Genomic DNA, 12,941 nt, shown 5'->3' with positions numbered 1-12,941 from the left:
GGATGGTGGCGCTTAAGAATTTCCTCTCGTGAAATCTCGCGTTAACTTTGTTTACATAGCAACCACACAGCAACAGTGTCCGGTGTGTATCTGTTGTTGGGGATAACAAGTTGGATAGAAGAAGGGTATCACTTTAGGTTGTTAGGAGGAAAGAATTCGCCATGGACGGGCTACCGTTCCTCCCAGGAAACTCCTTTGTAGATCCAACAGTAAGTAGGATAGTCTATATTTTTCGAAAAATTAATTGAACGGCAGATATTTTGGTGTCTATGATGATGTTTCAGTATTCATGTCTTGCCAGTGTTTTGAAGTTATGGCCATGCATTGTGACTTTAGTCTGTTGCTTCTGTTAACCCTGTTTATATACAACATATCTCTATATTAAATGAATGCACATAACATATACACATACCTGTCTATTTATTTCTTGTTGTTTCTTTCGCTTCACTAGTACTATATAAAAATGATAACGTTCGACTGTGTTTTGGTTACCACATACATCTTTCGAATGCTCAGTACAGTAGGGTATAGGCCTACTGTAATACTTTAACAACATTTCTGGGGGCAACTTGTGCCATGCCATGTTACATTCGTCAGTGTTAATACAATTGTCATACATTTATTTGAAGCAAGCTGCCAAGATGCATCCGGAATATATTTTAACAGCCGAAATAGGCCTACTGTCCTGTAGATACTGTAGTCATTGTTCTATTGAATGTCAGGAAAAAATATTCTGAAACTCAATGAAATTTTACTTTTTGATTGAAATAAGACATGTAATAATGACTGTTATATATATACAAAATGTATATAAATTTGTCTGAAAACATTGATCTTTCATATTTTCAGACAATTCTTATAAGGTTATCATGCCATGTCATATAATAGTGTCATTTTTAGAATAAATAACCCATCCATCCCTCTGTTTGGTATATATTGTATGAATATATAATATTGAATACTGTAGGCATCATGAAAAAAAGTGGGGTCCAATTTTTCACTATGGTCCAACAGACCATAGGACAGCTTCATCACAAACTTTTATTATTTAGAAACTACTTTGAATGACAATTTGAGCTTTGTTGCTTATATCTATTTTTTTCTATTCCAGAAAGCTAAATACCATAGAAGTCATTCCCTCAACTACAAGAATGGCTATGCCACACAGATTCTGCCGACCACTGGAATCGGCGGTGTACCAATTGTTTACAACCAGCTTTCCGAACAGGAGCTTGATGAGCTGGCAAATTTCAACCCAACATTGACATATGGTCAGGCAAAACAAGCTCCTCCAGAAGACTTTGTGCCAGGTCATGTAGCATGGGATAAAAAGGTATAGCAGTAATTGTGTTAGTTATAATTTACTAAATTACTTAACATAATTAATGATGACCTAATTAGTAATAAAGGTAAAATGGCTAATCATCAATTGGTTTCTAAATTAGTTTACAGTACTATTTCACTTTTATCCAATCAGAGCATTTTTGTCTCATTTTGAAAGACATTTAAATACAGATGGTTGTCTTGCCTGCAACAAAGTCGTGAAGCGACTTGCTATGTGGTGTTGCTTCTCTGGCAAAACATCAGACACCATCAGATTACTTTTAATAAAGATGATAAGTTTGTCTTTTTTTATCACACGTTCAATATGATCTCAGTTTCTATAACTAGTTATTTTTCTGTATTGTAGGTGTTGAGATTCAATGCCTACTTTAAACAAACAGTCCATGAATCTCCCGACGAATTCTACCGAGTACGACCTGTAGATCTATATTACTACCTTGAGGACGACAGCATTGCTGTTGTTGAACCTCATGTGGAGAACTCTGGAATGCCACAAGGTAAAAACCATAACGTACTGAGGGTATTGATATAAAATTCATGTTAATCATAATGAATATGTTCTACTCAGGAATATGCTGTGGAATTAAAATGACATGTAAAAGAATATGAAATTGTTGCATGCCATGAGTTGCAAAATTATGGTTTGTTTACATTTAATAACGGTCTGTTCAAAATGTTATTTTTATATTTTAAAGAAGTTCTCAATGTTCTTAAAATCCACAAAAATATGATGTTGTTGAACAATTGTTAAAATCTTGATCTATAAATTGTCTTAAACCATGGTATGATTACCATATGTCCTATGGCATGTACCTATACACTGACCTAAACACAACTTCTTAACATAATATTGATGATAAAAGCAAAAAATTTTCAAAACACAAAAATTCATCAAAACGATTTTTTAGTTAACTTGTCTTCTTAAATTTCAGGAAAGCTAATTAAGAGACAGCGACTTCCCAAGGATGACCAGGGAAATAATTGGCACTGGAGAGATCTCAACAATGGAATGAATGTTACATTTTACGGAAAAATCTTCAGAATTGTCAACTGTGATGCATTCACAAGGGTAAGTTATAGATTTTTTTTTATAAAAGAACGACAGAACTAGATGTCTTTGCGATGTTTTCAGACTAGCCTTGAAAAAAACCTTTAATGCCTATATTTATGTAAACATTTGTAGGTCTATTGAGATTTCTGCCTGAAATTTTACCGTAATATCAAACAAAACAAAAAAAAAAAGAAATAAAAAAATAACAAACTGGTTTGTCACCATCAACATACAAGGCCCATCATATACCAGGGATCAAAGATTCAAGTTTCACATATACCTGGAAAACATTACTGATTTAATTGGAAATCAGTGTAGGTGGTTTGTTAAAATAGCCAAAACAAATAAGTGTTAAATTTAGTTTCTCATGTTTACCAATGATAAAAATGTACCTAAAACAGACTTTGTAACTAGAATTTTCTTCATTCACACAGAATTTCCTGGAGAGCGAAGGTATGGTTGTCAATGACAATGAAAGTTCCCCAACTGACCCCTACATCGAGAGAAGGAAGGAGGCTGCTGCCCTTCGAACCTACAACACTCCGTCCTCCTTTGACAAGCTCAAGCAGTTTCTGGAACTTGATCGTAAAGTTCTACGTTTCTACTGTATCTGGGACGATCAGGATAGCATGTTTGGGGAGAGTAGACCATTTGTTATCCATGTAAGTTTTGCTTTTAAATCTATATCATATATTTAAAATGTAAGAAATTTTACCATACTTACAATTGTAACTTATATACATATACAGTGTATATATGTAAAGGGCATATTTAATTCATTAAAATTATTTAATATTTTTATTATTTTTTCCAAAATAAACTAAGTTATGATGAAAATTAATTACATTTAAGTTTTTTCAAAACTATTTCTACTTCAAAATCTTATCTTGGTTTAAAAAAGTACTATACTATAATTTTCAAAGTGTTACGTATTTGTTGCTTTTAGCTGGCATGATATATATATTAGAGGGTGATTATTAATGAAAAATTAACTGCTCTTTTTTATTCAGTTTTACTTTACAAAAGATTAATCTAAGTTCAAATTTAAGATTTAAAAATAGAATTGATAATCGTCAATATTATAATTGTTTATATTTGAATTTAGTATTACTTGGTGGACGATACGCTGGAAGTCCGTGAAGTTCACACGCCCAATGATGGACGCGATCCGTTCCCAGTTTTGATTGGAAGACACAAAGTTCCTAAAGACAGATACAACATTGAATCCTCATTCCCTGGAGTTGTGATGGAGCTGTCAGAACATGAAATCAAAGAGTATTTCACACCCAAAGACTTCAAATTAGGCGAACCAATGACAATATATGGACGCCGATTCCTTGTATATGAATTTGATAACTTCACAAAAGCATTCTTCTATCAGAACTTTGGAATGACAGACTTCAAGCCTGTTGATGTAAAGAACAAAGCTAGGGCTCTTCCAAAGATGGTAATTTCTTTAAAAGTTCTTTCAAAGTTTCCTGATATTATTGTAACTTGTGTTTCTATATAAAAAAAAATTTACTGATCACGCAAAGTGAAAAGATTCTACTATAAAATGAAATCGTATAATTATTTATTTGACTTCACAATTCATTTGATTTTGTTTTCATTTCTTTTTGAAAGAAACTCAGGTCAAAATTTGTGTATGTAGTATGTTCTATACATATCTTTAAAGATAACCATAAACTTCTTAAATACAGCCAGTTTCTGTGATATGCACTGTTTAATTTTCTGCATAATAAACATTCTAGACATACTTTAAAATAAATATTTTAGTGAACTGAAGCAATTTTAGTACAATGTCAATTGAATTTCATCACAAGTAATTAATCCTCTAAATGTTTTAAATGCCAGCAGTATTAAAATGATATGATAACAAACTATATATATGTTTACGATATGGTTAATTAAAAAAAGATCTAAATTTTATCAAATTATGATTCATTTGTATTTTGGAAAACCTTTTTGTTTTTATTATTTATTTTATTTTATGCAGGTACTGATTTCTCAGGAAATCTTAATAATAATAATAGTGGACGCAGGCAATCGGAGCCTATAATAATATCATATTAGTTACAATGAGTTTTTTCCCTGAAATATGGATTAGTGCGTTATTATGCATCTCATGATTATTAAAACATTCAGCTTGTCCCCGAATACTTATCCAATCAGGATTCAGGTTAACGTCACTGAAAGAATATTTTCTCAAATTTAGTCTACTAGTAAAATCTTGTAGAAAAAGAGGAATTAAATTTATAATCAAGTGTGATAGGTATATATGTAGATGATTTACATTTCAGGAAATCCCACCTTACAACCAGTTTGGATCACTGGAGGATTCTCTACAGAGCTGTCTCTCTCTGATTCCACAACCACCCAAAAAGGACTTTATCAAGATGTTAGAAAACGACCATAAAGTGCTACGCTTTGAAGCAATCATGGTAAGAACTACCGTATTTATCCACAAATAAACCCCTGTCCACAAATAAACCCCTGTCCACAAATAAACCCCTGTCCACAAATAAACCCCTGTCCACAAATAAACCCCTGTCCACAAATAAACCCCTGTCCACAAATAAACCCCTGTCCACAAATAAACCCCTGTCCACAAATAAACCCCTGTCCACGAATAAACCCCTGTCCACGAATAAACCACTGTCCACAAATAAACCCCTGTCCACGAATAAACCCCTGTCCACAAATAAACCCCGGTCCACAAATAAACCCCTGTCCACAAATAAACCCCTGTCCACAAATAAACCCCTGTCCACGAATAAACCCCTGTCCACAAATAAACCCCTGTCCACAAATAAACCCCTGTCCACAAATAAACCCCCTTCTTCATTTTTGCAGAATCAATTTTAAAATAGTAACCTAAAATTGGTTCACAAATAAGCCCTCCCCAAACTTTAATACAAAACTTTAAAACTCATATTTTCCATTGAACTGACACCCATGTGCTTGTGTCGTTAGGTTCCATAATGGGTTGATGTTTTCCGATGAATAGAAAATGTGTGTTTAGCGTAGATCCTATAAAAAATGAAGTGAATATTTGTGTTCAGGATTCAGTGAAGCCAGAAGACAAAGGAAGACGATTCATCATTTCCTATCGTCTGGCCGATGATATGATGACAATTTATGAGCCTCCAGTAAGGAACTCCGGAATCATTGGCGGGAAATTCCTAGAACGGACACGTGTAGCGAAGCCCAACTGCCCACCTGACCAGCCGTCCTTCTTTGGCCCACAGGACTTCTACATTGGTGCTGTGATTGACATCTTCAAGCATCGATTCATCATCACAAACGCCGATGCCTATGTTCTTGAATACATGCAGAACCACAAGCATCAATTCCCAGGTAAATTACATTGATAATTCACTATTGAAAAGAGAAACAATGATTATGATTTTGTGATATCAAGTGACATAACATTTCTTACATTTTATGGACAATTAATTGAGAAAAATCTGTTTTAAAAATTAAAAACTTTCTTTTATAGTCTAATCTAACTGTAGAAAAAATATTTATGCATGATCAATATATCTCATAAACGTGGCACTCTTCTGAGGTTTCAGTCATATTCAAGTCTCGTTTTGCATAAATGTTTTTGTAATATGGAACAAACAGCAAACTGACCCCACTTTTTTATATCAGTTGTGGAAAGAGCATACTTTTCCCATTTGATCTGCAAAAAACCTTAAAAAGTTGAATAGCAGAATTGTTTATATCTAGCATTAAATCTAGCATAAATGGTGAACAATTTGGTATTTTATACTTAAAAAGATAGGGGTAGGGGTAACATAAATTGCTATTCTGAATAAAAATAATAGGCTAGATCAATTTAACTAATAAATGAAAAGAAAAAAAAAAGAGTGAATTTTAAATTTTGTCACTTTTGCAAACATTAATACCACATATTTGATAACACACTTTGAAGATATTGCTTTGAATTGTTGTGTTTATGGCTAAATCAGCCGAATTCACGTAAAATTACATATTACCCGGTGTTTTCATTTTCTGCTATGGCATGAACTTCCATTTCCAAAAATTTATATGAGAAAAAAATACAGGCTAAATTTGGACTTCTCAGAGGTGTACATCCTTAATAGTACTTTTACTGCAAATTGTTATAGCATCTAGTTATAGTGATTGGATTATGGTGACAAATTAAGTCTTTGTATAAATAAGTAGTGTTTTCGTTGAAGATCTGCATTTAAAAGATAAAAGTTTCACTTCTCCATTCTCAAAGTTAAGTGTAAATGCCCTCCATTTCTTGATCAAAGGGTTACATACATGTAAATGCAAACGCACTCATTAAGAGTAAATTTTTTAATACCAAATTTTTACAGCAAATAATATGCTTATACCTGCTAATATAGCTGTCTACTGACAAAAACATTTCAGTAAAAATGCCAAGAAATGGTGGAGTTTATGTTCTCGTCCTTTGCTGGGCTTAATATATATTAATACCCTAGACTTGCAGTTAACATCAGGATATTTTTTGCTACATTATTTATAAAACATCTAAATTTGTTGGGTCAGAGTTGATATATATGTGGCTCAATACATGCATAGGATACCCCTAGCTGGTACACAAAGAATATTTTTTGATAATTTTACTTCCTTTCAGATTCAACTGTGTCCTCATTACAACATAAACTGTCCGAGCCACAGACCATGTCTGAGGCGGTCAAGGGAGGATCCATGAAGATTAAACGGAAGTAAGTTGATGTTGGCCAAATAGCTCTGTACGTATGCCATTTCACAGCGTTAGGTCTTTATTGGTAGGAAGAGGTTTGATTTCTGGGGTTGAGAACAACTTGTTTCATACCTCCAGATAGGGACTTTAAATCATACAATAAAATTGGGGGGGGGGGGGGGGGGGGGGGGGTGGGGTGCAGTTTGGGTGTTTTTTATTGTAACTCTAAGGTTATAAATATGAAAATCATGTGAAGTAATATTATATAAAAGAGAAGTTGAAATGCTTTGGGATCCAGTTCAATTCCTGATGTTCTTCGAAAAAGAATATTAAATTAAGTCCTGGTCATGTAAAATCATTTGGAATAGATCTTATATTTTTATTGTAACCAATCAATAATTAAGAGAAATATGAATTTATTGCAGTTAGCTGTATCTAATTAGTACCTATCTTGCATCTTAAAATTAACAGATTTTAAATGTTCCTTTTTGTACAAACTTAATTACATGTAAAAAAAACCTTTTCATTTTATTTCAAAATATGTAATCAAATTAGTAGGATTTAGTAGAAATTGGTCTTTGACTATTCTAAAGCCTAATTCTATCTAAAATGTGTCTCAGAAGTCCTCCAATACAATAATTACTACATTAACAAATTTTCAACTATACAATATTACTTATTTCCTTTTTTGATATCTGTTGAAACCTCATGACTACCGTGTCTGCATATGATTATTTCTCCATTTCTTTCCACAGTGAGGGTGACCTAGAGATTTTGGTACAACAGATTCGTGCCCAGCTCAAGAAGATCGCCATCACAGACAAGACTCGTGTCGATGAGATGTTCCTCCGGTACGATAAGGACAGGACGGGATACATCGATGCCAACAACATGAAAAACCTGTGCCGTAGTTTGCAACTCCCAGTTGATGATGATGTCATAAATGCTGTAAGTGCTTTATACAGACTTGATAAAATATTAGGACTCTGCATCAAGCGGGTGCTTTAGTAAATCAGGTTGTCTGTTTTTCCTCCCGTCAAATGTAATCCTTCCAGAATTTTAAATGAAGATTTTCCTTGGTAGTTCTTTACACATAGTTTATTTTTTTAATTAATTGAAGTCAAAATGAATTTTTGTATTTTGCCTGTTACCATGGAAGTAATTATTAAGTGATATAATATTTGCTTTTTTGATGAAAATGTATCAAGAAAAAACTGTTCATGAAACTCCTGTACCTCTGTCTTGCTATGATTGCCTTTTTCGTTTTCCATATTTTCTCCTTTTCTGTTGAAGTTGTTCTAAAAATGGTTTTTAAATACTGGATCTAATTATAATTAATGATAAAAATGAAATGTGCATTTATTTGAGAAATGTTTTGGATTCCTCAAAAAAATTGATTTTATTTTTTTTTAATTTTTCAGCTGATCTGCCAGTGTACACAGGACCCAAATGGAAGAATATCACTAGAAGATTTCAGACGTTTTGTGGAGAGTTCGTGAAAAAAGGGAGATAATTTAATCTAAACAAACAATTAAGAAACTGTGATACTTTGATGAGGAGAATGCATGGAAACAGTGAAAGAAGACAGTTGGGATCACAAATAATTTTAATATAACAAAAAAGTGGTTGTGTTGAAGTATTGGATCCTGAAATACAAAAAGTAAACATTAATATTTCAATGAAAAACCATTTTTCTTGTTAATGGAGTAATTCTAAGTATTGTTTGTACATAATGTATATATATAAATTATGTTACCTACATATGTGAAAGACATTTTCCTAGTTTTTGCAATTTTCACACACATAACTGATGAAAACCAAGATGGCAGTTTTATATATGTGAATTTATGTATTGTATTAACGACTGAAACATGATAGAAGTGATGCTTTATCATTTCTGAAACAACTTGTTATTTTCTAAGTTTGATCACAACTCAAAGAAATAATAATCTCTAAATCATGAAAAGAAAAGAGCATGTGTTTGTCAGTTGTGATCACTTTAAGGAAGAGAAAAAATTGCAGTTTTCAGCAAATCACTATTAAAGAAAATAAAACAATTGAAGTATTGTGAATGTTGAAGAAACAACTCTGAATAAATTTATATCTAAAACAACAAGTGTCATGTTCTCTTCGTTTAATTGTTCTCTACAAAATCTTTTTTAATTTAAATTCAAATATTTTCAAAATACCAAATTTTATTGTCACCATGCATATTGTCAGCCAAAATAATTTTTCCTTATAATTTCTCTCATTATTTTTGAATGTCATCAAACCCTTATATAATTCATAATTCTGATTTTTTAAAAACAATTTCATGTCTGTTTGATGAAATGCTGGGTGTCATGTGATATCTAAATAATGATATCACATTGAAGTAGATTCATGATAAATTCACTAGTGATACTTTAGTTCTCTATAATATTACAATAATAATAATAGGCTTTATTTATTCTTGATGATATATTTAGTCAACGACTCGTCTTACATATGGTCAAGCAAAATGTACATTATTTACAACAACTCTACTAGTAGTGAAAAATGTAGTAAATTATCAGTGTATATTGTAAGGTTAAAACATTTGGCAATAGCTTTCCAGGAAATTTTCAACATTTGTCCAAGGGGCAATACCCGGATATTCTGATGTTACACAAACTAAATCCTTTGACCAAAATCTTTATTTGACATTTCCTATAAATACAAGTTGTAAAAAAGACTTTGACCTTGAAATTGGAATCCTGAAACAAAAACTCATCTCAGGCAATCTCATATGATAGAGAGAAACCTTGATGTGTAATGTTGACATCTGAAATGACGTTATGACTTATACATACAAAGAAAGGTTTAAGCATCTATTATGAACACTCGTTTTTTCAACAATTTGTAACAAAACCAGGAAAGACCCATTCGTGTCACAGATGCTCAAAAACACATATGTAAATCTACAGAAAATTTTACTGTGAAAATCATCTTCAAACACAATGGTCAAACAGATGAAAAACCACATAAAGCAGTGTCATGTACACAAAATCCTGAGGATTATCTGTCTTCACATACACATAGGGTGGCTTAACCTGTCTAATGACTAAAACAGCAAACTCATTCAGACATGAAAGTCACCAGAGTGATGTCACTAGGTTGTAGATTTGCTTTCAAGTGTAAATGGCTATGAACTTGATATTTGATTTTTGAAACTGAATCTTTCAGAGCTCAAATATAAAAGTCGTGTATGTATCAATACATCCTAAAAAAAATGATTACATGCGGTCAGATTTGCATAGAATAGTTTTTATCTATTTTTATTTCCAAATCCTTCAATGCACTACACTGGTAATTACCTCCCTTGCACCTCGTGCTTAATTTGGTAATAAAAATAGTTTGTATAGTTTCTATGCAACTTTGAGACTAATTCCAAGAACAAATCTATTACCAAATCATGTTTGAGATTGAGGTCATGTAGTAGCTAGTCTATGGTCAGGTAGAGGTCACCTATAATGTAATGGTCAAGTAGATGCCACATATCAAGTTTTGGTCAAGTAAAGGTCACATAATAAACAATGGTAAAGTAGAGGTCACAAGTAGGAAATGGTCAAGAATAAGTCAAATATTAGGCAATGGTCAAGTAAAGGTCACAGTAAGCAATGGTCAAGTTGAGGTCACAAAGTAAACGCTGTAAAGTATTGGTCACATATAGTAAACAAAGGTCAAGTAGAGGTCACAGTAAACAATGGTCAAGTTGAGGTCATATAGTAAACACTAGCTGTCAAGTAGAGGTCACGTAGTAAACAAAGGTCAAGTAGAGGTCATAGTAAACAAAGGTCAAGTAGAGGTCGCATAGTAAATACTGTCAAATAGAGGTCACATAGTAAACACTGTCAAGAAGAGGTCACATAGTAAACACTGTCAAGAAGAGGTCACATAGTAAACAAAGGTCAAGTAGAGGTCACATAATAAACACTGTCAAGAAGAGGTCACATAGTAAACAAAGGTCAAGTAGAGGTCACAGTAAACAAAGGTCAAGTAGAGGTCACAGTAAACAAAGATCAAGTAGAGGTCACATAGTAAACAGTAGATTTCCTTATTATATTTGATGATATAGAATATCTATGCCAATCTAATTACAAGAGATCCCAGAGGGATCTTGGCGACCACCAATGAATGATCTTTATAGGTTGATCTTCTCTCTATTTTCCCCTTCCTCTTACTAATCTGTGTAAATTGAGAAACATCCCTCCAGTACTTTTCAAACAAGGGGAACTTATATATGAAATTTGAGATTTAGCGATAATGGCTGTCTGTCGGCCATGTTGTCTTCAGATTGGTCCCAAAATACAATAGGGGAACATACATATAAAATTAGAAAAAGATCCATTCAGTACTCTCTGTAAAGTAGCGATAACAAACTTCAATTGTCAAAGTCTAAGATGGCTGCCTATCAGCTATGTTGTTTTCAGATTGGTTCCAAAATGCAACATGCGTAATTAGGGACCAAGGGCAACCTACATATCAAATTCAAGAAAGATCCCTTTAGTACTTTCTGAGAAATAGCGATAACAATCTTGAATGGTAAAATCCAAGATGACTGCCTGTCGGCCATGTTGTTTTCCGACTGGTCCGAAAATAAAATATGCATAATTAGGGAGCAAGGGGAACCAATACATTTGAAATTTTGTAATGATCCCTTCAGTACTTTCTGAGAAATAGCAATAACAAACTTCAATTGTCAAAATCCAAGATGGTTGCCTGTCGGCATGTTGTCTTCCGACTGGTTCTGAAATGAAATACGCATAACTTGAAGGACCAAGGACAGCCTTCATTTGAAATTTCAGAAAGATCCCTTTAGCACTTTCTGAGAAATAGCGATAACAAACTTCAATTGTCAAAATCCAAGATGGCTGCCTGTCGGCCATGTTGTTTTCCACTCGGTCCCAAAATGGGATATGCACAACTTGGGATCAAGGGGAACCTGCATGTGCAAGATGAGAAATATCCCTTCAGTACTTTCTGACATCTAGCGTTGACAAACTTCAAATGTCAAAATCCAAGATGGCCGCATGTCGGCCATGTTCTTTTCCTAACGCTCTCAAAATAGAATATGCACAACTAGGGACCAAGAGGAAAGTGCATGTGGAATTTTGTAATGATCCCTTCAGCACTCAGCACTTTCTGGGAAATAGCGATAACAAGAATTGTTTATGGACGGACCACGGACGTAAGGCAATTTGAATAGCCCACCATCTGATGATGATTGTGGGCTAAAAATCTAGATGGTCATTCTCACCACGTTACATGAACATGAGATTGTAACGTAGTGGGAATGACCATCTAGATTTTAATTAGATTGTATTTATGCTGGCGTAATATGGGGAGTACAAGTGTCATGTTCAACCTTAACGTCCAAAGTTCATAAACAGCCAAGGTCATTTAACACAACCTCCACTGGTTGGTTAGGGTTAGGGTTAGGGTTAGAGTATCAATCGAGAGCTTGGATGTCTCGTGATACGAATAATATCAATTATGTACGTGTACCGGTTAAACTTGTAATGATAATAGCATTCATAAAAATACATAAGACAATGTATTGTTATGGTATGAAGTATTATTAGTTTCAGTTCAATTGTAATATCATTTGATGTTTACTTCAGTGTTTTTCGATTACCATTACAGGCTCTATACCTAGCACTTATTGGTTCAGGACTGTTGTTTTCCATTCATTTCAATTTTTTTACAGGTTTTGACAGCAATTGGGGATAGTTTGGGTGACTACCAGTTATAGCAATGTATGCTTGATTTTGAGCAAGGCAAGGAAATGTAAGGAAAATTGGTTTTCTGCTGGAGTTATCTCCCTTT

At 33.4% G+C, this 12,941-nt stretch overlaps 1 protein-coding gene across 1 annotated transcript; it reads left to right on the top strand.

The window, feature by feature from the left end:
* The first annotated feature begins 45 nt into the window (after positions 1-45).
* Positions 46-9,211, top strand: LOC117316562 (EF-hand domain-containing protein 1-like). The gene is made up of 11 exons (XM_033871206.1): positions 46-209; positions 1,112-1,333; positions 1,691-1,841; positions 2,277-2,413; positions 2,830-3,057; positions 3,501-3,842; positions 4,696-4,836; positions 5,458-5,752; positions 7,026-7,116; positions 7,850-8,042; positions 8,516-9,211. Exons 1-11 carry the CDS (start codon positions 162-164, stop codon positions 8,591-8,593), a joined length of 1,926 nt encoding a protein of 641 aa, XP_033727097.1. The 5' UTR covers positions 46-161; the 3' UTR covers positions 8,594-9,211.
* The last annotated feature ends 3,730 nt before the right edge of the window (positions 9,212-12,941 follow it).

This window comes from Pecten maximus, chromosome 18 (genome assembly GCF_902652985.1).
Source record: "Pecten maximus chromosome 18, xPecMax1.1, whole genome shotgun sequence".
NCBI classification, from domain to species: Eukaryota; Metazoa; Mollusca; class Bivalvia; order Pectinida; family Pectinidae; genus Pecten; species Pecten maximus.
Note: the sequence above shows the minus strand (reverse complement) of the source record. Positions and strands in the feature narration are given on the sequence as shown.